The 27,999-nt window shown below is 39.3% G+C and overlaps 2 protein-coding genes and 1 long non-coding RNA gene across 7 annotated transcripts; all 3 read left to right on the forward strand.

The window, feature by feature from the left end:
- On the forward strand, window positions 1-2,182 carry LOC147861595 (uncharacterized). The gene is made up of 3 exons (XR_015530041.1): window positions 1-138; window positions 1,192-1,444; window positions 2,009-2,182. It is a non-coding gene; the product is annotated as an uncharacterized LOC147861595 (long non-coding RNA).
- LOC147861596 (pentatricopeptide repeat-containing protein At1g15510, chloroplastic-like) lies at window positions 132-27,995 on the forward strand. 5 transcript variants are annotated; one of them, XM_087322678.1, is made up of 3 exons: window positions 24,167-24,500; window positions 25,502-27,021; window positions 27,121-27,995. In XM_087322678.1, exons 2-3 carry the CDS (start codon window positions 25,564-25,566, stop codon window positions 27,649-27,651), a joined length of 1,989 nt encoding a protein of 662 aa, XP_087178804.1. In that variant the 5' UTR covers window positions 24,167-24,500; window positions 25,502-25,563; the 3' UTR covers window positions 27,652-27,995. The 5 variants fall into 5 exon arrangements, with proteins under 5 accessions (XP_087178802.1, XP_087178804.1, XP_087178801.1 ...); XM_087322675.1 differs by adding an exon at window positions 25,126-25,180 and having other exon boundaries at window positions 24,169-24,500; window positions 25,502-27,995; XM_087322676.1 differs by lacking the exon at window positions 24,167-24,500 and adding an exon at window positions 132-206 and having other exon boundaries at window positions 25,502-27,995.
- Window positions 20,069-21,174, forward strand: LOC147861597 (uncharacterized). The gene has a single exon (XM_087322680.1). The coding sequence runs from the start codon at window positions 20,177-20,179 to the stop codon at window positions 21,089-21,091; it is 915 nt and encodes a 304-aa protein (XP_087178806.1). The 5' UTR covers window positions 20,069-20,176; the 3' UTR covers window positions 21,092-21,174.
- Window positions 27,996-27,999: the final 4 nt, after the last annotated feature.

Consider the following 27,999-nt stretch of genomic DNA (forward strand, 5'->3'; position numbering starts at 1 on the left):
TGAAAGCTCACCTCGCTTCCGGATCCCTGGATCAGGAAAGAGTGAAGAGGAAGCCATGGAAGTCTTGAAGAGATTTGGCCAGCCTCCATCTCGCAAGGAAAACTGGGGCTTCTTCTTCTCCACTGATAACAATGGAAGGTCAGAGAGACGTATTATAAACTCTAAGGAAACTATAAAATATGTGTGTCCGAAGGTCAATCATTCTAGTAAGTGTTCCTTCTCTGATGTATAATCTCGAATGTGCTTGTATGTATATGTATGTACATATTTCTGCTCGTTCATGCAACTATGAAACACCCCTGAGTCTGTCTTTATTTCGTTAAATGTCTCTATGCTTCTGATATCTTCTCAACAATGATCTTGGTGAAACATGATCAAGAAATTATAGGTACCATATTTGACCAATTTTATGTCAATTCATCCCTTTCCCTGCAATTATATGTGCGATTTGGGCTAGGATATGCTCAATTAGTTCCTTTTTTCTTTCTTTTGGGATTGAACAGCGCACTTTTTGGAAATAACATAAACTTTGGAGCATTCATAGGGATATTTTATAGTTTTTCCCTATATATAGTATGAGAAATTTGTTTTACCTCCCCAATAAATTTGATGTTGTATTTTGGTCTATTATGGTAACCTGGTGGCGCTTGCTACTCAACCCAAGCACAATCCTTTTGTAGTTAGTTGATTTACTATTGTGGCACCACCCACCCATTAGTATGGTAAACTAACATTTCTTCACTATTGCGGCATCGCATCACTGCCTTTTCAACTAAGCACAGTGATACTTTTATGAATTTATTTGCAGTTGCTCTCATAGTAAGTTGAATTACGATTGAACACTATCAATGAATCCTACCAAGGTACTTGTTTTTTCAGTACTATTTTGCCTTGTCTCTTTCAATTTAGGAAGACCTCTATACACATGAACCCTAGAAAGAATTAACCCTTCTTCAATGTGGATGGGCAATTAGGATATTCATTTAAAGATTCATACATAACTGGTTGTTCAACTGTAAATTACATTGCTCTAAGTATAGAATTTTGTCTCTGTAGGTTTTGTTCAAATTGTTTGTTTGATTTCACACACAAAGAAACTTCTTGAATTTGTTTTTTACATCAGATGAGATCATGTTACATAAATTCTGATTTCTAATGATTCTGTTTACATGTTTTTACCTTCTCTCTCAGGTGGAAATTTTATTGTTGAACTTGTTTGCTTACAAGAGATTACGTAGTTATGCTTGAACTGAGTGCCCATGCTAATACAAAAGGCAATTTCCCACTATGATGGTATTTCTGCTTTTGAAGATCTTCAAGCCATTTGTAAGAAGCAAAATGTCAAGAAGGCTATTTTTCATGCAGCAGGAAGGAATTCCTCTCCCAGAAGATATTGTTTGCTCCCTTATTGAGAATTGCACAAGAAAGAGGGATATTATATCAGGTAAGAAACTGCAACTTCTATTATGAAAAGATGAACTCAATCCCCCTACATCTGTGGTGGGTGACCACCTTATACGTTTTTTTGCATCTTCTAATAATTTGCAAAATGCAAGCAAGGTTTTTTCTAGTATCTCTAAACCAACAATTTACACATGGAATGCAATCATCACAGCACATTCAAACCTCAATTGTAATAAAGAAGCTCTTCAGTTATATGAGAAAGTGCTACATTCTGGTATCAACCCAGATAAGTTTACGTTTCTTCCAGTGTTAAGAGTATGTTGTAATGCAACCACCATCAGTAAGGGTAGATTAATACATGATCAGATCATTAGAAGTGTCCTAGAGCTAGATGCATGCCAAATCCGAGAATTTAGATGAGGCATGTAATTTGCATAAAACCTTGCCTGATAGGGATGTTAGATCATGGGCTATACTAATTTCAGGATATTCCCAGCATGACTGTCCGCACTTAGTTAGCTCTTGACTTCTTTGAGAAAATGCTGAAGGATGGTATAGAGCCAGACAATCATTTGATTTCATGTACTTTAAAATCATGTGCTAGTGCTGCTGCATTGCAAAATGGAAGATTGCTACACATTCATATCATAAAGCCTGGGCTCAAAACTGATGCAATCATTGGAGGTAGTCTCGTGGACATGTATGTGAAATTTGGGAATTTAGTGGACCGGTGGGATACCCTGAACACCATACATCCTCAAGATGTTGTCTCATGGAATGCGTTAATTTCAGTTTATGCACAACATTGAGAGTATACATTAGCTCAAGAATGTCTTCAAGCAATGCAAGCTCAGGGTTTGAAGCCAGATAGCACAACTTACATTAGTATACTTGCAGCATGTAGCCATGTGGGAACAGTGGAAGATGGTCATTGGTACTTCACATCTATGGTGAGAGATCACATCACACCAAATGTAGAGCATTTCAATTGCATGATTGACCTTCTTGGTCGTTCTGGCTACTTAAATGACGCACTAAAGTTGTTCAGCTCAATTCCTATCGTAATTATCACTACTGGATGGACATCTCTACTTGCTGCATGTAGAAAATTTGCTATGCTGATTTTGGGTTGTGGGAACATGTGGAGGAACTGTGGCAGCAGTAATACCACATGGAAAAACAAAAAATCTTGGAGAGAGGATGATGATATATATCATATATGATCCAGTAAGGCATCTGTACCCCAACCATTGAGTTGGTTCATTGGATCCATCAATACCATTGTGTTTCATATTTTTTGGCTTAAAGTGGAACTTCTGAGTTGGAGAAATTGCTCAAGTAACAAAGATATTCTCCATTTTTTTAATATATCAGAAATGATGTGAAGTTTCAAATGAACGAGTTAGCAATGATGCCCTTCTCTATGGTGTGGAAGTTAAATGAAGCTTATTACTTTCCCAAGCTTCTCTCTTGTAGGGACTATTACCCTAGATGACCAATATATGATTTATTGAGTATAAAGATGACTGGAATTATCCTTATAGATGATAGTGAGGAATTGATATTGGCAAACAAAAAATGGAGGCGTATTATTATGGTTCATGATCATGGTATTTCCAAACTATAGTTAACATAGCACAAATGGCTATGAAAAACAGTCTAGCAAGAACTTTCTTTGGTGGCAGACATTTATGCTTAAATGATGAAAATAAATGGGAGGGCAGAAAACTTATATAATGTAAAAACCACCTAATACATTGTGCCACATAAACATGCATATTAGATTTGAAACTAGGCAAACAACATAAACGTATAGTAAGCAAGCATTTACTTTTGCAAACTTTGAGAATTAAGAGTTTCACATATTTTGGCACTACCATTGAGAGGACCAAATGGTTTCTCATTGGCGTTTGCTTCTTCTTCTTTATGATGTTTAGGCCGCAATGGGTTCTCATTATCATCATCATCATTATTATTATTATTATTGTATCTCCATTTGTCTTTTTCGTTTTGCAATGAATATTCGGTCATTCTAATGTTAACGATTCAGAACTCGTCTTTGCCATTCATGCCCATGTTTGTGTGTGTGTTCATCAAAGATTACTCAGTATCTTCACCAAATCGGCTTTCGAATGTTGGAGTTGGATAACGCCCTTTACGTAAGAGAATCATGTACGTGGATGATCTAGTAATTGGAGGAGAGAATCTAACTGATATCAATAAGGTTATCCCTCTTGTCCGGCACCTTCGAAATGAAAGACATGCAAATGGAAGGATCACGCATTCCACTTATAGATTCCTTTTATACTCTTGCGATTTTAGGCAGTTTCCAAAAACTTGATACACTAGCATATAAAATGTTTAAACATTTAAATGCGTAAACGTTGATAGTTTGTAGATATGAAATGTAGTTAACTTAAAGAGAATCACAATGGTTAACTCAAGGCACAAGTTAAGATTAATTGTTTCATTATCTTGATGAGATGAGGTTCAAGAAGTGGATGTGGCATATATTGTTAGACGTAAAAAATGTTTTAAGTATAAGAGTTAACATTATAATCTTTATTGTCATCATTTATAAATTTAGTGCTCATCAACGTCCATAAATTCACAACTCAAGAAATGTAGACAATATTCATAAATAGTTTTGATAAATTCACAACTCCAAAAATGTTGACAATAAAGTCCATAAATTCACAATTCAAGAAAAGTTTTGATAAATTTACAACTCCAAAAATGTTGACAATATTAATAAACTTTCAAACTTAGAAGTGAACATTAATATATCAATTTGAACATATCACATAGTTATCAGGGTATCCAAACTGCTCTCCCCTTCTTCTTTTTGAGAACTCCCCTACAAAATTTGTGCAGTAGTATCTACTCCACCTAGGCTAGCAATGATTGATTCCTCAAATAGCTTCCTAGGTTCACCAGCGAATGGAGGAATAGGTTCATGGGATGCACATTGAAAATGTTAAGGCTTTAATCTTTATGTTAATGAAACTCACTTGCTCATCATCCTTTTTATGCGCAACAATATTTCTAAATAGCTTCAATGTAGACGCAGATGTAGTACACATTAACAATTTGAAATGAAGATTGCTTTAGCTAAACATAAACTATATTGATTTCGAAAGGCATAGCAAACAAAGTCATAACAATTTACCGGAGCCGAAGAACAAATCTAGTATCCAATCTCCTTTATTGAAGAACATTTCAAATAACAAATATTAGACTAGGCTAGTTTTGTAAATAGCAAAAAGGGTAGTTGGTATTTAAACCAACCTTTTGTAACTTAGTTACTGTTGGATGTATTTCTTGTCTTGTCTACTACTGTCATGGTATAGCATGGTATGGCTTCAAAAGGATTTGAACCCATGACCCTATGTCACATGAGTTGAAGCCTTACCATTAAGTTATACATTCTAATATAAAGAATGTTGTTTTCATTTATTATTTCACCTAGGAAATCCATGTATATTCTACATTTCTCTGGAACATTCTAGAAATGTCAAGAATACTCTGAAGCACACTATAAAAAGAGGCACATGGCATTATTGAGAACCAATTCGGTTCAACCCTAGTCTTAAGCCTCATAGGTGTTCTTGTATCTTTCTTCATATAATATAATATACTTCTTGTGGTCATCATTATCTCTCTCTCTCTCTCTCTCTCTCTCTCTCTTTTTCTTATCGTAATTAGCTTACCCTAGTGGTGAGTCGATAACACTACAAGCACTGTGTCTTAGGTTCGAAACCCAATTTCCTCACCTCTCTATTATATACTTCATATGTATCTCTATTTCACTAGATGCCACTGTGGAATGTAGGGGTTGAACCCATGACCACCTGGTCTCCATTGGGCAACCTTACCAACTGAGCTACATCCATCTGGGCTCTCTCTCTCTCTCTCTCTTTCCATAAATCAATGTTTACTATTAAAACAAGATGATAATACAACCCTTGCTATCTTCACTACTTCATAAATAGTGATAGTGCAAGGGAAACCCTCTCAAGTGTTGTAAAACTAGATGACATAAGTCTATCTCCTCTTAGGACAATATCCCCATACAACATAGTTGTGAAAATTGCCAAATCAATTTCCCTTTCATCCTACGAAGTTGTTGTGTTATCCCATGAAGTCCATCAAACAAGAACTCATTTCTCATGGTCCAATTAAACCACATCCCCCAATATCTAAGGTAATTAAAAACCACCTTATACGATGGTGTGGGCATAACTTTATCCTCATCCATAAAAACCCATTTATAAGGTGACAAAATCTTTCCTGTTATCAATGCCCAAATTTGTGACATAATCACCCAAATGGCCTTAGCAACCGAACATGTAATGAACCTATGTCTGGCATCTTCTTCAACCACTGTACAGAAAAAACATATCCCATTCGAAATATGTCTTCGTTTTAAAGTCATCGCCAAAGGCAACCCACCAACTATGGCACACCAAAGAAACACCTTTGCACAAAATGGAAGATGAGACTGCCACCCTGTACTAAAACTCTACACTACCACTTTACATTTCTAGTAATGCTCCATGTATCCAACACCTTATTTGCTAACAAAGCTCTATCTTCAACCAACTTATGGTACACATAATTAGTGTGCACCACATAAATCGCTTTCCCATTACCAAATGACCAATCTTTCCATGCTTCCTCGACCACCAACTCTAGAATTGGGGAAACTAATCTAGGCAATGCCAATATTGATTGCCAAATATACCCATATCCACGTGGTATATGAAACTTATTTCTGATTGTTCGAATGACTATCATTTTCCTATAAGGTGCACTTGGCTGATGGAAGAGTACAATACATCAATGGGGCGATTTATTCATTAGGAATTTCTATTAATACTTATATAGAGGAAGTAGACTTCCATATAATGAATCTTTGTACCACTTATGTAATACTGGGTTATCCCTGGTTTTACAATAAAAACTCTTCTTTATCTATTGATTGGGTTCACCATTCCATTACCTTTGTATTGGACGATTGTACTTATTTTATTCTCCATCAATTGTTTCCTCTTCATCTTTCAATTGTTTCCTCTCCATCAATATCCGAGTTATCTTGTTCTTCTTTATTTTATTGTGTACTTGATCCGAACATTCACATTTATAATATCGATAGTGCCTCGGGTCATTTACCATATTTTGAACAACTCAATGAATCTTAAATTATTTTCGTGATGTTTTTCCAAGTGAACTACCACATGGGTTACCTCCTAAACGTAATATAGACCATCGTATAGATATTGTACTTGGCGTTGCACCAATAAGTATACCTCTGTATCGCTTAAGTCGATCTGAAGAGGATGAGGTATCTAAGCAACTCACGAACTATTTACAAATGGGTTATATACGTTATAGTATATCTCCATGGGGTGCACCTATTCTCTTGGTAAAAAAGAAAGAGGGCACATGGCGTATGTGTATTAATTACCAACGCTTAAATAAAGTGACAATCAAGAATTAATATCCATTGCCCCAGGTTGACAATCTGATTAACTGTCTCCAAGGAGCTCGATATTTTACGAAACTTTATCTCTATATAGGCTACCATCAAATTCGTATAACTGAGGAAGATGTTCCTAAAACGGCATTTCGTGCATGCTATGGCCATTATGAGTTTCTGGTCATGCCTTTCGTTTTGACCAATGCTCCGGCCACATTTCAACAAGAAATGAATTACATTTTCCGAGAACAATTTGGAAAATTTGTCGTTATTTTCTTGGATGATATTCTAGTTTATAGTCGTACATTAGAAGAACATGCTAAACATGTCCGCTTCGTTTTACAAACATTGAGTGACAAGAAATTCTATGCGAAGATCTCAAAATGCGAGTTCTTCAAGAAATCAATTACTTATCTTGGACATCTCATAACCAAACGAGTTGAAATTGATCCTTCTTGCATCGAGAAAGTCAAACTTTGGCCCACTCTTTGGAATATTTGAGAAGTTCGATCATTCCTTGGTTTTGTCAAGTTTTTGCGAAAATCTCTTCATAATTACTCCCAATTGACAACGTCATTTACTGATCTTCTCAAAGGTCAAACGCGTTGTTGTGCCTTTCGGCATCAGATCGTTTGCGTGAGTCGGGCGGCAACCACTAGGGTTTTGGACTAAGAGGAGAATTTTTTTAGACAGATAGGAATGTTAATAGATTGTAAGAAAGAGATATAGAAACCTTGTGAATCCCATGAGTGTATTGTATTAGATTAATCGACCCTTATGAAAAAAATCAACAAAACATTACAATTTGCTCCCCCACCCTTATATATTGATGGGAAAGACTAAGTATATCTTACTACATGCAAACATGATGCTTTTTCTCTAACTCGAGTGTTCATGCACACTAGATGTACATGAATAACTTCCTTTATCATACTTTTTCTTTTAGCTCGAGTTATTATGCATGAATAACTTTGGTTATCTAGAATATTTCATGGGATGAACTTTTGTATAACTAGAATAAAGTGTCTATAATTTTAATATCATAATGTGTTAGTACAATGGTAAGGCTATTGAAATTGGCAACATGGATGTACAGGGTTCAAATCTTGCCCTATGCATGTAACATAATTATTTTAGTATTCTCTCCTATTTCTTTATACTTAGTCAATCAGGTACTCTGTATATATATTTCACGTAGTATACAAAATATACCACGACATTCACCCCCTTTGAACCTGCACATCCTCCTATATATGCCGAAATTGCAAGTACTCGTTAACTTTCTTCATCCGTTGCACTCTCTAATTCTCCCACTATGTTGACTATTAATTTAGGCTCACTTTCTTCGCTTCCCGCTTCTTCATGATCCATATCTACTTGCTCCTCAGTGTCGGCGTTGCGTAAAGTTACGTAGGGTTTGACGTCACTTCGCTTCTTGAAAATCTTCACCCGCTTCCCTGCCATAGGCACTCGAAGTATCGTTCCATCTGGCTCACTTAGACGGTAAGTTCCTGTTAAGAATTAAGTAATTAAGTACGGGGTAATTAGTACCTAATTATGTGATTCAACTAAGCAGAAGATTATGTGATATGTGTGTGTATGTGTGTGAGAGGAAGAGAGGGAGGAAGCTACACTTATGAACAACCCAAGATGGGGGATGATTAACTCTATATTAAATTAGCATCATCATCATCAAATACAAAAATACTCACAATGAGGTATATATACATTTCATGTGCAAAGATGCACATGTGTAAGTAGAATATAAGTATTACGGTGTAAGTCCTATATTAAATGTACTTAGGAGTGGAGCATCTAGAATATCCCACTTAAGTACAAGGTCCTATTTAAGGCGTTATAGTCAACACTCCTAACTAGATTCTATCTTGGTAACTACGAAGTTACATGGTTGACTAAATAACGAAACTAAGTTGAGCTTGATCTCTCAACACGCCCCCCTCAAGCTCAAGTGTGAGGCGTCCGACATCTGCTTTGGTTTTCGTCAACTTCGTATGCTTCCGTCCGATCTTCGGCTTTCTTCGGCCTTTTTGAGGCAATCTCGGTTCCTCCCCCTCAAGCCGGTGACAAAGGATTGTAGTGTGTGGACGAAGGCCGACTACTTCCACCCATCGTGGGTTACAAGCCACTTCTTTAGAGCTCTCGAACTCTTGTTCGGCCGCCACCTTCATCGCGAAGGCATAATGATGAGCCATGTACTCGTTGTAGCCGACGGGATTCTTCTCCTTAGAAGAGCGTCAAAGTTTTTCGCTCGCCGATGTGAGCGCCTTCTTTACTCCGGGTGTCTGCATGATGGGTACACCAAACTCATTGTCTAGTGAGCAAACTGACACATCCAAATCACTGGTTTCAGCATGGTCGACTTCGTATTCGGGCATCTTACCTTTGCCTTTGTCCAAGTGCAGACTTGGTCGTGATGTGCTTGGGTCACACGGGGGCTCTTGTGGCCCACTAAGCCTTGTCGTAATCCGACTTTCTTCAAACATGTGTTCTAAGCGATCTCGTCTTCTACCTCTTGTTCGGCGGATTCCAAGTCGAGCGGAGTCGGAGGCAAAGTTATCTCTAGTGCGTACCAGGATGCGGACTCATTGAAGACTACGTCTCGACTTACCCGAACCACTCAGGTAGAAGGGCTATAGCACTTGTATGCCTTCTTCTCGGACGAGTATCCTACAAGGATACATTTAGCCGACTTCGTGTCGGGCTTCTCTCGGTTTTCATTCAGGATGCGTACATTCACAATGCTTCCGAACACCTTGAGGTGCGACAGGATCGGCTTCCTTCCGATGAGGAGCTCGTATGGAGTTAGCTCATGCACTCCATTAGTGGTGCACCGGTTCATGAGATAGACGGTCGTGAATGCCGCGTCGGCCCAATAGAAGTTCAGCATGTGCTTCTCATGTAACATGGCCCGTACTACCTCGAGTATTTGCCGATTCTTCCGTTCAGCGACTCCATTTTGTTGGGGTGTGTGTCAACATGAGAATTCTCTCCGAATGCCTTCACTTTGGAGGTAGGAGGTGAATTCATCGGAGAAGTACTCCTTGCCTCCATCCGATCGTAGACATCAAATGTGCCGACCGGTTTCTTTTTCGACTTGCCCTTGAGCTTTTGGAAGTGGGAGAACACTTCGCTCTTCTTCTTCATCAGGAAGATCCACGCGTAGCGCGAGTAGTCGTCGATGAAGGTGACGTAGAATCAGCATCCGCCGATCGTCGGCATTTGAGCCGGTTCCCATACATCTTAGTGTATGATGTCAAGGAGGCCTTTGCTTGTGTGGCTCTCCTTCGAGAATGGGAGTCGATGTTGTTTGCCGAGTTGGCATGCTTCGCATACTCGGTTGACTCGTTTCAACTCGAATGCCGGAAGTCCGATGACGACTCCCTTTGATTGCATTGCTCGAAGCCGTTGGTCGTTTATGTGGCCAATTCTTTTGTGCCAAAACTCAATGCTTGACTTGGTTTTGAGACCTTTGGCATACATTGCCGATTTCACCTCGTTCAAATCAAGGATGAACATTCGACTGTCTCTCCGTCCCTTGGCTATGAGTCGGCCATCTTTCTCGATGAAACAACCTTCATTATTGAAGTGGACTTGCATGCCTTGCTCCACGATTTTGCCAACTGAGACCAAATTCTTCGTTATTGTGGGCACGTGCAAGACATTCTTGATGCAAGTTTGCTCGCCTTCTTTCGCAAATGGGACATTGCCGATGTGCCGAATGGGACGTGTGGTGTCGTCTCCCATCTCTATGAAGCCGGGTTGATCTAGTGTATGCAAGTCATTGAACCACTCTTTGTGAAATGTCATGACATTGTGATGTGAGGTGCCGGAATCAACGAACCACGCGTCTTCCGAATTGGAGGTCTTTGCAGAGTCGGAGGCTGACATAGACTTCGCTCTATGCCTCATTACGAATAGTCCGCCGTAGTCGTCGTATTTGGAGTTGGGGGCGTAATTCGTGAGTTGTCAACTTGTTGAAGCCGACTCGCTTCTTCTTTTTCGGCACTCCTCCTCGCGGTGGCCAATTTTTCCGCAATAGTTGCAAGTTGCGGACCTCATTTTCCGGCCTTGTTCGGCATGGAAGCTCCCCCTGCTTCCGAAGTTTCCATGATGGCTTCCGTGAAGGTTTGAGTTCCCTTCGTGTGATGGGTTGAATTGACGTCTTCTACTGTCATGACCTCGTCCTCAGCCACCGTCCAAACTTCAGAAGAACATTTGTCCTTCTGACGTCTTCGCCTTAGTTCGGGCGTGGTTCTCTTCGACCAATAACATTGATTGGAGATCAAAGAACAAATGAGGGTTTTCCCTTGCCAAGATTGCCACCCTCAATGAGTCAAATCATTGTGCAAGGCCGCCCAAGCATACTTGAACCATCTCGTCTTCATCAACATTTATGTTGATGGAACCAAACGAGTCGTAAATGCTCTTGATCGTGGCGGTGTAGTTCGACACAGACATGTCTTTTTGCCGAATGTTGTTCAACTCTTGTCAGAGTTGAAGCTTTCAGGCGGTTGCGTTGGCGGCGAACATTTTCTTTAAGTTCTCCCATGCCTCTTTGGGCGTCTTGGCATCTCGAATGTGGCTAAGCATGTGGTTGTGGACACATGTTGCCAAGCAATACATGACTCGACTCGCCACTTGCTCCCATGTTGAGTAGTCGGCATTCTTTGGGTTGGGTCGATTTTCTTGAGCGTCGTTGATGTAGGTCTAATACCCTTGGCCGACTAGGTATTGGTTCATCTTGTACTCCCAAGATGAATAATTGCTCCAGTATAGCTTTTCACTAGGGAGCGAACTACCAATTTGTGTGTTCATTTTGATGTAGCGTCTTCTCTTCTTTTTCTTTTCTTCCTTCAATCACGTACACGTGCTACGTAGCGGCACTATGGTAGCGGATAGCTGGATTTTGTCATCGGCGTCTCGAACACACAATCACGGAGTCTGGTGGGCTTAGTGGATGTGCTAAACCACACGCTTTGATACCATGTTAAGAATTAGGTAATTAACTATGGGTTAATTAGTACCTAATTATGTGATTAAGCTAAGCGGAAGATTATGTGGTATGTGTGTGTATGTGTGTGAGAGGAAGAGAGGAAGGAAGTTACACTTATGAACAACACAAGGTGGGGGATGATTAACTCTATATTAAGTTAGCATCATCATCATCAAATACAAAAATACCCACAATGAGGTATATATACATCTCATGTGCAAAGGTGCACATGTGTGAGTAGAATATAGGTACTAAGGTGTAATTCCTATATTAAATGTACTTAGGAGTGGAGGATCTAGAATATCCCACTTTAGTACAAGGTCTTATTTAAGGCGTTATAGTCAACACTCCTAACTAGATTTTGTTTAGGTAACTACGAAGTTACATGGTTGACTAAATAACTAAACTAAGTTGAGCTTGATCTCTCAACAGTTCCGTTGTCGAATGCTTTTCGAACCTCGTATGGTCCAAACCACCTTTGAGTGAATTTCCGTATCGTTGGATGTTGATGATCCAAACTACAGCCATAGACAATCACCCAATCGCCTGCTTCAATCTTCCATGGTTGTAGACGGTGCTTTGTGTCGAATCGACTTTTGTTCCGGAATGCGCTTCTTGTTGTCAACGTATCGCTTCCACTACGTCTTCCAGTCTTCCTTCTAACAATCGTATCCAGACCTCGAGTAATTCTTCCCGGCTCATTTCTTCCTTCCACGGTAGCACTGTCCATGTCGCAATTGCGATTTCCGTAGGCATTACCAGAGCTTGTCCGGTCATAAGTTCCACTAGCATATAACCGGTCACAGAACTATGCATTGTGCGATCCGCCCATAGTGCATACAGAAGCATCTGTGGCCAATTCTTCATCTTTTTGTCACATGCTTTTGCAAGTGCTTTTACGATTGGACTATGTCCTCGTTCGATCTTCCCATTTGCTTCTGGATTGTATGTCGTGGTTAGTGTCAACCGAACTCCATATTTGGCAAAGAATTCCTTGGCCTGATCAGAGTCAAGATCTCCCCGATCCACAATCACTTGTCCTACACAGTCGTACCTGTAGAACACTTCTTCCAAGACAAATTGGCATACTACAGAACATGTTTTCCTTCATAGCACCCGACCTTCTACTTGGTTCGTCAGGTCCTCCTGAGCTAGCACCAAGTACTTCTTTTGTCTGATCCCGGTTGTTGGCGACGATGTCGACCATCCATTTAAAGTTGATTGTCGGTGATAATGTCGGATGTAATTCATCTCGATGTTGAACTCTGGAGTAGATTTGACATTTCTCGTAGCTTTCGGCGAACTCTGTGACATCCTTGTACATATTCTTCCACCAATATTTTTGTTTGATCTTTGCAAATGTTGCTCATGTTCCCCGATGTCCAGCCTAATTGGATTCGCGAAATTCGGATATTACTTGTTTTTGTTGTTCCATTGTGCCAACTACCCCGATTGGTATACCATCTAGTCTTTTCAGCTCCCTCCAGATTAATCCATTGTTCAAGAAGAACTTCCGGACTTGTCGTTTCTTCTATTGGATCTCAGCTCTCTTTTCTTTATTATCCAATGATTCCCCGATTTCTTGTAGCACTTCCTGGAACTCCCGAATTACGTTTGCCTAGCATATGTGCTCCGAAGTAAAGTAATCTTTGGAAACTTCTTCATTATCCGATTCGACTATGTTATCTTCGAACCGGGTCCTTGATAACATATCCGCTACCGCATTGTCTTTTCGAGAGATGTGTCGTACCTCCGGATTAAGTGACTTTACGTATGCAATCCATCTTAGCATAGGCACATCCGGTACCGTGCAACATCGCATCATCGCTACTTTGGCTCCGATCAAATAATTTTGATCCAATTTTAATGCTGACACGGCTCCCCATAGTTCTCTTTTAACTTGTGCATATCCACATTGCCTTTCGTTGAGAACCTTTGCTCTAAATCGAATCGGGTATCATGAACCATTTGAGTCGACTTGGTTGATGACCCATCCGATCCCGGTTGGACTTGTATCAACCGTTACTATGATCGGTCGGTCATAGTTCGGCTTCTTAAGTGCTTCTCCCTCCGTAGTGTTTTCTTGAGCTTCCTCATGGCTTTGGTATGTTCCGGTCTCCATTCGAACTTCTTACCCTTCCGCAACAAGTGATAGAGTGGGTTCGCAATGTGTGCATAATGCGAAATCCATATGTGATAAAATGCACATGCACCAAGAAACCTACAGACTTAGGATTGTGACTCGCATATTTCTTTCATAGCTTGAATCACATCGATCTTGACTGGTGACAGTCTCCAACCGTAGGGTCCACATAGATGCCCGACTATCAATATCTCTTCTTGTCCGAATGTCGATTTCTCTCCGGAGAGTGTTAGGTGCACATCTTCCTAGCTTTTGTAGCACTTTCTCACAATCGTGAATATGGTCGACTACAAACTTTTGGCATCCCCAATCATCCATATTCTCATCCTTTTCTTCCACCGCACATCCTTTCATCATAATGTCATCTAGGAACGACATTGTTATCTCCGAGATACAACCTCGGAACACCTTGTTCATCGCATTCATCATATGTGCAACCGAGTTCGTCACTCCTTGTGGTAGTGTACAGATCCGGACTAATCCTATCGATGTCCGCATTGTAGTGATATTTCGGCTCTCCACGGCTAGTTGGAATTGGTCATACCTAGAGTATAGGTCTCTAATGGAGTATATTGTGCATCCGGCAAACGCTTCCGCAAATTCATCCACAATCATACCGACTCCAGAGTTCCAGATCGCAACCTTGTTCACCGGTTGCAAATCTTGAATGAACCGGAGTGACCCATTCTTCTTCGGAACCGTAAACCATCAATTTGAGTACGGAACATTTGATGGCTCTAGAATCCCCATCGCCATCTTCTCCTTGAGGAAGCCAATGATTTTCGGAATATGCGCCCGTGGCACCGAAATCGGCTTCAGGTTCCACATCACATGTTCAACCGTGAAGATCATCATCATCTCCATTATCTTCGAATCGACGCGCCCTATCTCTCTTGATGTGAATTCAAATGCTTTTCCATGATGCTCCAACATCGCACGAAATTGTTCTTCTTCATTTGGTAAGAGGAACCCATCTCAACCGATCCAGAGTTTCTTCCGGGTCTCATTCGTGAAGGTATGTCCGATATCCACGGACTCCATCTTCTCCTTGAGCAAGTCAATGATTTTCGGAATATGCGCCCGTGGCACCGGAATCGGCTTCAGGTTCCATGGCACATGTTCAATCGTGAAGATCATCATCGGCTCCACTATCTTCGGATCGACGCACCCTATCTCTCTTGATGAATTCAAATGCTTTTCCATGCTGCTCCAACATCACACGAAATTGTTCTTCTTCATTCGGTAAGAGGAACCCATCTCAACCGATCCAGAGTTTCTTCCGGATCTCATTCGTGAAGGTATGTCCGATATCCACAGACTTTTGAAGTGTCAGATCTCTGGAGACTTCTTTCCTCTTTTGTTCACTATTGGCGGGTAACGGTGTCGTGAAGATCCGTCACTATGTGCGGATCGTGAGGCGGAACCGCCAAGGTTCTGGACCAGAAGGACTCGAAGCACTAGCTTTAGCGAGAAAGGATTTAAGATAGATTGAGAGAGAGATTAAGATTCCAATTTTGAAACAGATTCAGAACGATTGAAATAGAAAGAGAGATTAAGATTGAACTCTTGACTTTAGATTTGAAGAACAAGATATATCATCAAAAGTATAACGAATTTTCTTCTTAATATTAATTTTGATATAAAGTACAAAGTTTGCTTAATTAATACCTTCCCCACTTGCTTGATTCATCCACTCTTTTATAGATGCCCCCATGCATATGGTGCATGTGAGGGTGCAAGACATGCACGAAATGCATTGCTTGCCATGTCATTATCTAAGCTCTCATGTATGAGAATTACATGTAAAACTATAGTAATAAAAAATATATCCCTAAAGAAATTATTTGGCTTAATGGTAAGCCTATAGACTCTCAACTTGTAGGTGCAATGTTCAAGTCTTGCATACATCCCATTTTTAAGCACAAAAGCCTATTAGGCTTTTCGTCTTGTAATTACACCAAATATCTTTAAGACACCATGCACCGCGATCGACCGATCCGTCCGATTTGCACCCAGCCGATCATCGCATCCCTAGCTGGTTCCTTCACCGGTCACCGAATGCCAGCCAACGAGGCCACGGCTGCCGCCGATCCGGTTTTGTTTGGCCAAAACCTTTGCATGTAGCTAGGCCACACCCATTCATTTGATTAACTTAGTTCAAGTCTCAATGAACTCTCTATGCTCCACACATAAACACAAAATAATAGCTTTTGGCTTTGCTTTATATATTGTAGGATCCTTGTTTGTCCTATCTATGTGGGACATCTCACAGGTTTGTTTTCCTCTTCTTCTTCTCAAACTTCACACTCACATAACTTGACATTTAGTTGTCCGTTTCAAATGTAATAAAGTACATCCGGAAGCTCTTGGAGACCTCCATCTTCCCGTACCAGGATATTAAGTTAATCTAAAATAATATCTTCTCTATTATTGTTTAATGTCTCGTGTGAAGAACCACACTCGATTTTGTACATTCCATGCAATTTTCACACCGTTGCCGAAAATCTTCACGACAACGGTCCCGCATACGGTTTCGCCTTCTTTTCTACGGTCTTGTATATTGTACACACACCATTGCATCTTCTTTGCAGAGCACATCTAGCCCCATTTCCGCAATGATCTCGTACATCTCGACCGATTCCATTGGAACTACGTGATCTTCTTGGTTATTCTATTCCACAAGCTCTTCAAGTCGTTGTAGTGTGCTCCCATAGAACACTTCTTCGACTACTCCCATAGAACATTGGATTATGTCGTACACTTTGTTGAAGAAGACATTCATTCATTCAATAACAAGATCTATATGTAAAGGAAGGTAAAATGAAGATGTTGTTTTGTACTTACAACAATGAGGACATAGGATATGATGGAATATTATAAAATAAACTTAAAGAATACAAAAGAGGAATTGACTTGGTGGAGAGACTTCAATATGTTCAAATACAACTTGGTTAGTATAGGAATATTAAACGAACTAGATTATTTGCATATGATTTGACAATTGTAACAATGGTGGACATTTAGTCAATTATTGGATTAGTGAATCTCACATATGATCCAAATGTGATAACTACATGTTGGATGAAAGCAATTGTAAAGTTTCAACCATTTGCCTAATGAGATGAATCCAAGTATATACATATATCTCTATCTATCTATCTATTTATTTGTGTGTGTGTGTGTGTGTGTGTGTGTGTGTGTGTGTGTGTGTGTGTGTATTCCTAAAGATTGTCCATTAGTACCTTCAAAGTTAATACAGTACTAAACATTTTAAGAGCTTTGATAAAATAAAGTAACTTCATTTGGAAGTGGAAGTTAAACATTTATGATTTAAACCCTTCCACATAAATCCATGTGAGACTATGATTTATGAAATTAGTATTTTCCCTTGGACAATACAACTAAATCTTAGTGGGACATAGCTCTTACATGTTGCACTATTCCCTATTTTATTTTGTACATTAGCCAAGGTGAAATGAAGCCTCTTTGAAAACATGACCACCCAAATGTTAGTAAGAAAGGGGATTTACTAGATGATAAAAGTCATAACTCATTACATGTGAGAGAAATGAGTATGAGGAAACAAATCAATAAATAATACAAATCACTCTATAGTACAAATGTTGGAACGATATAAATCATTACAATGTTGGCATCTTTAAATGGATGTTCAAACAATTCATTAAGGTTGATCTTGCAAAATAAAACAAAGGGTGTGATTACAATAAATGTGCCGTTTATGCACACTGCTTGATGACTTCATGTATCTTTGTCTTCCTTTTTTTGATACTTACAATAGTGACCCAATATGACGATATTTATGTATTAAGCGTTAGTACCTTATAACAAATCCCCGAGTATTTATCATAGCACATACATTTACATTTGATGTTCCCCATTTAAGTTTTACCGTACAATGCCAAAACATTTTGCCATTTTTAAATCATGTCAACGATGCTTGTTATAAATATGGTTGTATTGACGAGACAGTTAGATGAGAGGAAATTATGCAATTATGGATCTAATTCGCAATACAATTGTCACATTTACTCATGTGTCATCAAACCCAATCATAACTTTGTAATGTCCTAATTTGACAAACAACCTTAGAGCTGTTTTAGATGTTGGTGTCGTTGAAGATGCAAAAATGAAATCCTTATGAAAGTATTGTTGAAACTCATAGGAGATTGTCTGAGAATGGCTAAACTGTTGTCATGCCATGAATCATTGTATCAAATGCTTGAATATATCCTCATTAAACGTATGTGGCTATTTGTTTTCAAAGACAATACCACTACATAAATTGAGACTTCTCATTACTTACATTTAGGTATTGGATAAGTTATACATTTATTGAATGTCTCAATCTAGGGTTTGACTATGAGTACACATGCAATCAACAATTTGAACTTAGGTAGACATTAATCAAATCTTAATGCCAATACCATGAACAACTTACAACTAATATATTGTCACCATAAGCTTTGGCAATTGGTGTCCTAAGTCAACAAAGAAAATGTACAAAAGTATCAAAAGCAAACGTTCATAACAAGTTGGAGTACATATGAAATAAAAGCTCATAAAAGTCCTAGCACATGTGGAGAAGTAGGTGTTTAAAGTTTCACAAGTTTTGTTGACAAAGCTTTACAAAAGCATGTTGTCAAAGTGAGGAGTTTAAATTATATAAAAACATATTATCAAAATGAAAAGACACTCAAAGAAAATAACATAGAGATTCTCTTTGATGTTGCGAGAGGTATAGGAAACATCGTGATAACAATCAGGTCATAGTGATTTTCTAAAGTTGATGTATGGTTAATTAAGGTAGGTATGAGAAGAGTGTGGACGTGGAAGTGCATGAATGCATACATATGCAACGTGAACAGTTGCTATTTATTCACACACCTAATTTAACTACTAAATCACGAGCTTGAAAGATTGGTGTGTGTTATAGTGAATTGATATGAGAACAAGAATTACGCGTAAAGAGTATATGTGCAAGTGAAGGGGGACGAAAAGCAACTCCATTGATTTTTGAAAGCTACACTCAAAAGACAAAGGAAAACAAAAGGAAAAAATAAAAACCATAAAATAGTATTAAAATATTATTGTGTGTGTGTTGGGGATGGGGACATGAATAGTGAGCAAAACAAACAAAAATGAAGTTAATAACAATAATCAGAGGATAGTAGTTTCTATGGAAAGAGAGAGAGATGGGTATGTCGTATAGCACCAACAATGGCAATGATGATAAACTTCAATGGACAATTGTTATCATTAAGTTAATGATGATAATGTATAGAACCAACATCATGACGACGACGATTCACGCATAGCACCAACAATGACAATGATGAATTTGGTCTTCCAATTTAAGTCTATGGATAAAAACAAACGATCTATCAATGCATGAATGTTCCACATGTATGCAATGCGACCGAAATCTATGTACGAAAACAAAAGTAGAAGAGATCCCAGAGTCGCATCACATGACTAGAGCATTCAATCAAAAGAACAAATATATGATGCCAAAAACTGATGGACGATTGCCATCACTTTGGCGAGGACCACCAACTAGTAGTGCCGATTCCCAAAGAGGACGCGGTGAAATGGATGGACTTTAACAACGCCATGAGCCCCGAAAAAACTCCTAGCACATTGTATGGTTTGTTGGTATCTTTCCCTCGAATGTCGGTCATCTCAGCCTCACTTTCGGGAATCGTTACAAATGCACTTTCATTAATCGTAAACTAATCCTACTATTGTGTCTCGAGAGTAGTGGTTTTCCACTTTCTCAGCATTGCCTTACTATACAAAGCAGCTCGGTTATTCACCACTTGTTTGCTAGGGAGGCAAGTACATACCTTCGGGTGGGCAGACAAGCACAAGTTATAATAACATGGTATGAGGGGGTATTGTTGGGCATGGGTCCACTTACACATATATACCTATGTATCTATATAATCTTAATATATATATAGATATAGATATATATACAATTAAGATAGATCGATAAAGATAGTGAGATTTAGGTATAATACGAAGGATAAGTGATAGATGGAGATGTATGTATGTATGTATTATGTATAGATAATAGAACCCCCAACTACTCCCACTAATATTTCTTCCTTTCTGGATGACCTCGCATTTACTGCATACCGCGTTGCACATACATATAAATATAACTGAAAAAACCAGCCTCCTCTCCACCACACAACACACAACACACACAATACACAGTACACTCGCTCACTCTCAAACCAAACCGTGTAAACCGTATATGAAACCCTCTCTCTTCTTCTCTGCACCAGCAATGAAGGTGGCCATGCTACTCCTCCTCCTCCTCCTCCTCGCTTCTTCTTCTGCTTCTGCTTCTGCTTCTTCTGCTTCCTCCAAAATCTCCCCTACCGCCACCAAGTTCGAGACGTACACAATCTTCCAGGAGCCGGCTACCCCCGTGGCCTCCACCCAGAGCAGCAGCAGCAGCAGCTCCTCCGCCTCCCCTCTCTACGCCTCTGAGTACGCTGTCTGCGCCCCCAGCGCCGGCAAGGCCTGCTCCGGCAAGGTCATACGATGCCCTGCTGCCTGTACGGACAGCTACTACAGCGATGGAGGGGGATACTACCGAGGGTATAACGGCGGCGGCGGTGGGTACAATGGCGGAGGATATGGGCGGCGCTATGGCGGAGGAGGGTACGGAAACGGTGGGGGATACGGAAACGGTGGCGGCGGCGGCTACGGACACGGAGGTGGGTACGGACATGGTGGCGGGTACGGAAACGGCGGTGGATATGGAAATGGCGGTGGGTACAGAAACGGCGGTGGATACGGTAATGGAAACGGACGTGGTTACGGTCCTGGCTATGGAAGCGGCGGAGGAGGAGGCGGCGGAGGAGGCGGCGGTGGGGGAGGAGGAGGAGGAGGAGGAGGCGGTGGAGGAGGCGGCGGCGGCGGCGGAGGAGGAGGAGGAGGTGGCGGCGCTGCTGGCAACCAGCTCTTCGCTTGCTCCTACGCTTGCAACAGCGGCTGCACGGCTACCTGCGCCGCTTAAAAAGCAACCTCACTTTTATTCATGAATTAATTGCAATAGTAGTCATTTCATTTGTATGCGTTTGTTTGCTTCTCCTTCTTCTTCTTCTTTTATGATGTTTAGGCCCCCAATGGGTTGTTATTATCAACATCATTATTATTATTATATATTATTGTAACTCCTTTTTATCTTTTTCGTTTTGCAATGAATATTCATTCATGCTAATGTTAACGACTTAGAACTCGTCTTCTCCATCCATGTCCATGCCCATGTCTTGTGTGTTATTCATAAATTGTCTTACCTCGTTGTCTCTCTCTATTTGGGCCTACTGTTATTTGGGGTTTGTATGACTCTTTCGTCACACACACACACTTCAACACATCATACAATCGGCTCTTTCGTCACACGCACTTCAACACATGTTACAATCGACTGTCTCGTCACACACACACACACACACACACGATACAATCGGCTCTTTCGTCACACACACTTCAACACACGTTACGATCAGCTCTTTTGTCTCAGACACACACACACTTCGCAATACTCTCCCCATAGTTGGACGCATGCCACCCTTTTTGTCTTATTTTTTGGAACAAAGCCACGCCCAAAGCTATTACATAATCCGGGTGGACAAGTTTAATATCTCTTACCACAAGAACTGCCAAGATGCATCGAGTTGCTTAAAATTGAATATCACAATTTGGGAAAATGGAAACCTTGTAGTATCCAATCTTGGGCTTACTCACTAATGCGGCGAGGGCATGCTAACCCATGTTTCACAATACTTGTGATTATAGTTGTGTATCTTGTAGCTTCAATTTCAATCATCGTTGGACAAATTAAGTTTGTAGGTTGTGAACTTACAAATATGCCATTAGAGGTCAAGTGCTTAATGTCTAGAAGGGAATATACATATCTAAATTGTTGATTCCGTTGTTTCCTTTCATTCGTGTCCTCTTGAACTGCCAATCCCCCCAACCCCACAAAATACATCGACAATATGTGTTTTGTAGGGTGAAAAACCAATGATTCGTTGCCCTAACCAATGTTTACTTTGTTAATTCAATCATAGCAAAATCGAGGATGGTTTCTCATAAAATCTACCCCAAAATAAAGTTTCCTACCCAAGAGTTGACAACATAATGATATTAAGGTAAAGTCCATAATCAAGTAAAAATTCGCATGTTTCATGTTTTTACAAGGTTGAATACGATTAATACTGGTTTTTATAGAGGGGACTAGCTATCCCTTCAAGATGACATCTCGAGACATTGTCAAGACTTCATTGGTGAGGATGACCTCTCTTCTTCATGCATGTTATTCAATTACAATAGTATAACATAAGATATTTATGTTTGTCCTAGGACCTTCACCCAAAGGTGGTCAATGTGGCTAAGGATACTTAATCTATTCTTTTCCTTAAATGTCTCGTTATCTAATTAGTTCGATCCTCATACAATGGTTGTCTCAAATAGCACTTCTAGAAATTGAAAACACGAAAAATGATTTGATGGAAACATGCGTGTATATTGCCCATCATTAATTCAATCCGTAATACAAGGATTGATCTGAGAGTGCTCGAAGACATTGAATGCAAGAAATATGAGTTGATGGAGAGCACTGTGATTGTGTGTTATCCATGTACTCCATAATCTCCAAAATCTTACTCAATTTATAAATTGATGTACTATGAGGCAACCCAGGGGATGAAATCAAACCTCCAAAAATACTTAGCAAAATGGAAAACCCCTAGGAAATGTGTAATGTTACGGTAAATTTGTGGCAAGTGTTTGACACATTCTAAATTAAGTTTTGCATCATTGGCTTCTTGGCATAACAATTGCCTTCATTGAAGTATTATACCATGTAGTAAAACCCCACATAAGCAACACCATAAGAATAGACTTTCCTTTAATGATAATGTAGATTGTCACCTTGCTATGCTCTTTTTTCCATCACAGTTGTGGCTTAATTATGCTCCATTAATGATCATCGTATTGTTTTATCCATGGAATAGGAAGGAGTTATATAACTTCATTAGCTATTGTTTGATCCGTATGTCAGGATTTAGAGCCAAAAACCACATTCCAATCTTGAAACAAATTTTGTGTCTCCAAAGGTGGAGAGAGGTACCCAATCACGGACCAAACCCTCAAATTTATGCCAGATATCTCTTTGAGAAAGGTATCTACTTGCTAACACCCAGTGCAAACAAGATCAAGTGGTGAACACCCCCTCTGCATTAACATCTACTTCAATAGCTCATTATTTGATTTAGGTGGATCGTGTGAATTTCAAACCCTTGACTAACATAGAGAGACAACATTGTGTATTGAATAATAATCTTTGCCTCTATTATGGTGTGACTAGACTCATTGTTCGTGTTTGGTCCATGATGGGGAACCAAAGGGGGACATGAACATTTGGTTTTAATGGACACCACTAACTAGTAGGGATAATATATGTCAAATTGTAGTAGGTGCCCTACATTTGGACATTATACATAAAAACCATTGTAGATACTCTGCCCTCCTTGGGGTTATGCTTGTTTTCTTTAGGGCCTACCTAGGTTGCTTCCCCATTCATTCTGTCCTCCTTAAAGATTATTTGAGCTAATGCATCCATCACTCTTATACACACTAACTAGCCACCCTAGTATGATGCTCGCAAGGCAACTTCTTTATGTCATTATGCTCATTTCAAGTGTCTTTTGCCTTTGGCTCTTAATCTTTTTAACTAACCCTAAGCTCGCTAAGAAAACTAATGAGTTGACATGTTGATCAATCTATTGGTAGGAATTATGGTTTGTTGGTAGAGTTTTCATGTCCATACGCGAAATGTAGGACTACACAACAAATAATATTATGTTTTTTGGCAATGGAGCGTAACACAATATTGTGGAGGCTAAAGAGCTAGAGTATCAACGAGAACTAATTAAACAATTAAATGTTGTATAGTCCATGATAATAGATACCGCATCCGATTTAATGAGTTGTTAATGTTGCTAACATTAGAAGAAGCTCTTCATAAGTTTTGCCCCATATACACATAATTATTGATGATACATACATACATACATACATACATACATAGAAGCTCATTCATATTAAACCTTTCTTGCAGTTTCAAAGAAGCATTTGGCTACTTTCATAATTTCAAAGCAGCAGTGTCACGAATCGATCGATTATCTGTGTTTCTCTCCAGTTTCCTGTGTGTAATGAAAGCTCACCTCGCTTCCGGATCCCTCGATCAGGAAAGAGTGAAGAGGAAGCCATGGAAGTCTTGAAGAGATCTGGCCAGCCTCCCTCTCGCAAGGAAAACTGGGGCTTCTTCCTTTCCACTGATAACAATGGAAGGTCAGAGAGACGCTTTATAAACTCTACGGAAACTATGAAATATGTGTGCCCAAAGGTCAATCATTCTAGTAAGTGTTCCTTCGCTGATTTATAATCTCGAATATGCATGTATGTATATGTATGTACGTATTTCTGCTCGTTCATGCAACGATGAAATACCCTTGAGTCTGTCTTTATTTCGTTAAATGTCTCTATGCTTCTGATATCTTCTCAACAATGACCTTGGTGAAGCATGATCAAGAAATTATAGGTACCACATTTGACCAATTTTATGTCAATTCATCCCTTTCCCTGCAATTATATGTATTATTTGGGCAAGAATATGCCCAATTCGTCCCCTTTTTATTTCTTGTGGGATTGAACAGGGAATTTGTGGAAATAACATAAACATTGGAGCATTCATAGGGATATTTCATAGTTTTTCCCTAAATATAGTGTGAAAAATTTGTTTTACCTCCCCAACAAATTTGATGTTGTATTTTGGTCTATTATGGTAACCTGGCGGTGCTTGCTACTCAACCCAAACACAATGACCAATTCTGTTAGTCAATGTTTCCTTTTGTAGTTAGTTGATTTACTATTGTGGCACCACCCACTCAATAGTATGGTAAACTAACATTTCTTCACTATTGCGGCATCACATCACTGCCTTTTCAACTAAGCACAATGATACTTCTATGAATTTTTTTGCAGTTCCTCTCATAGTAAGTTGAATTGCTATTGAACACTATCAATGAATCCTACCAAGGTGCTTGTTTTTTCAGTACTATTTTGCCTTGTGTCTTTCAATTTAGGAAGACCTCTATACACATGAACCCTAGAAAGAATTAACCCTTCTTCAATGTGGATGGGCAATTAGGATATTCATTTAAAGATTCATACATAACTGGTTGTTCAACTGTAAATTACATTGCTCTAAGTATAGAATTTTGTCTCTGTCGGTTTTGTTCAAATTGTTTGTTTGAGTTCACACACAAACTTGAATTTCTTTTTTACATCAGATGAGATCATGATACATAAATTCTGATTTCTAATGATTCTGTTTACATGTTTTTTCCTTCTCTCTCAGGTGGAAATTTTATTGTTGAACTTGTTTTCTTACAAGAGATTACGTAGTTATGCTTGAACTGAATGCCCATGCTAACACAAAAGGCAATTTTCCACTATGATGGTATTTCTTCTTTTGAAGATCTTCAAGCCATTTGTAAGAAGCAAAATGTCAAGAAGGCTATTCAAAGGCTATTTTTCATGCAGCAGGAAGGAATTCCTCTCCCAGAAGATATTGTTTGCTCGCTTATTGAGAATTGCACAAGAAAGAGGGATATTATATCAGGTAAGAAACTGCAACTACTATTACTAAAAGATGAACTCAATCCCCCTACATCTGTGGTGGGTGATCACCTTATACGTTTTTTTGCATCTTCTAATAATTTGCAAGATGCAAGCAAGGTTTTTTCTAGTATCTCTAAACCAACTATTTACACATGGAATGCAATCATCACAGCACATTCAAACCTCAATGGTAATAAAGAAGCTCTTCAGTTATATGAGAAAATGCTACATTCTGGTGTAAACCCAGATAAGTTTACATTTCTTCCAGTGTTGAGAGTATGTTGTAGTGCAACCACCATCAGTAAGGGTAGATTAATACATGATCAGATCATTAGAAGTGTCCTAGAGCTAGATGCATCTATCAGAAATGCTCTTATGAACATGTATATGAAATGTGGCAATATCAAAGAGGGTGAGAATTTATTTATCACTTCATCAAATAGAGACTTGGTATCGTGGGGGGTAATGATTTCTGGGTATACCCAACATGGTTCTGGACTCGTGGCTCTTAAATGTTTTGAGAAAATACCTGATGGGCTTGTCCTAAACACAGTGATATATTCTTGTGTGTTGAAAGCATGTGGAAGCATAGGTGCCCTTGTAGAAGGAAGGCTTGTTTATGATGAGATTCTAAGGAGTAAGCTTGAGTTGGATGTGGGTATGGGAAATCACCTTGTGGACATGTATGTGAAATGTAGGAGCTTAGAAGAAGCGATTCGGATGCTTGCAAGCTGGCCAAAGAGAGATATAGTTTCATGGGGCATATTAATTGCAGGATTTGCAGAATGTAAAAATGTTCCTGGTGCTCTGCAGTTGTTGGAAAAGATGTTGCAACAAGACGGTTTGAAGCCAGACCGAGTTATATTTATGTCCCTTTTCCAAGCCTGCAGTAATACAGAAACTGCTGAGCAAGGGAAAATCGTTCATGATTTAATGATTAGGAGTGGATTGAATTTGGATATTATGGTTGGAAGTACTCTTGTTGACATGTATGCCAAATCTGAGAATTTAGATGAGGCATGTAATGTGCATAAAACCTTGCCTTATAGGGATGCTAGATCATGGGCTATACTAATTTCAGGATATTCCCAGCATGACTGTCCACATTTAGCTCTTGACTGCTTTGAGAGAATGCTGAAGGATGGTATAGAGCCAGACAGTCACGTGTTTTCATGTACTTTAAAATCATGTGCTATTGCCACTGCATTGCAAAATGGAAGATTGCTACACATTCAGATCATAAAGCATGGGCTCAAAATTGATGCAATCGTTGGAGGTAGTCTCGTGGACATGTATGCGAAATGTGGGAATTTAGTGGACGGGTGGGATACCTTGAACACCATACATCCTCAAGATGTTGTCTCATGGAATGCGTTAATTTCAGGTTATGCACAACATTGTGAGTATACATTAGCTCAAGAATGTCTGCAAGCAATGCAAGCTCAGGGTTTGAAGCCAGATAGCACAACTTACATTAGTATACTTGCAGCGTGTAGCCATGCGGGGACAGTGGAAGATGGTCATTGGTACTTCACATCTATGGTGAGAGATCACATCACACCAAATGTAGAGCATTTCAATTGCATGATTGACCTTCTTGGTCGTTCTGGCTACTTAAATGACGCGCTAAAGTTGTTGAGCTCGATGCCTATTGTAATTAATACTACTGGATGGACATCTCTACTTGCTGCATGTAGAAAATTTGGAAACTTGAACTTAGCTAAGGAATGCTTTCATCATATAATGCAACTAGATCCAGATAATGCTGCTGCTTTCATTCTGATGTCAAACTGCTATGCTGATTTTGGGTTGTGGGAGCATGTGCAGGAACTATGTAAGTTAAGGAATGGCAGTAGTAATACCACATGGAAAAACAAAAAATCTTGAATAGAGCGTGATGATATACATCATATGATCCAGTAAGGCATCTGTATCCAACCATCGAGTTGGTTCATTGGATCCATCAATACCATTGTGTTTCATATTGTTTGGCTTAAAGTGGAACTTCTAAGTTGGAGAAATTGCTCAGTAACAAAGATAGTCTCCTTTTTTTTTAATAGATCAGAAATGATGTGAAGTTTCAAATGAACAAGTTTGCAATGATGCCATTCTCTATGGTGTGGAAGTTAAATGAAGCTTATTAGTTTCCCTAAGCTTCTCTTATAGGGACTATTACTCTAGATGACCAAAATATGATGTATTGAGTTGAAGGATGAGTGGAATTATCCTTACAGA

The sequence above is a fragment of the Azolla caroliniana genome, unplaced genomic scaffold (assembly GCF_043228905.1).
Source record: "Azolla caroliniana isolate FFs.n. ecotype wild unplaced genomic scaffold, voAzoCaro1.0.p SCAF_7, whole genome shotgun sequence".
NCBI classification, from domain to species: Eukaryota; Viridiplantae; Streptophyta; class Polypodiopsida; order Salviniales; family Salviniaceae; genus Azolla; species Azolla caroliniana.

Excerpts from the sequence above, each read along its gene's own strand:
- LOC147861597 (XM_087322680.1), top strand. The coding sequence starts at position 20,177 with ATGACCTCGCATTTACTGCATACCGCGTTGCACATACATATAAATATA.
- LOC147861596 (XM_087322676.1), top strand. The coding sequence starts at position 25,564 with ATGCCCATGCTAACACAAAAGGCAATTTTCCACTATGATGGTATTTCT.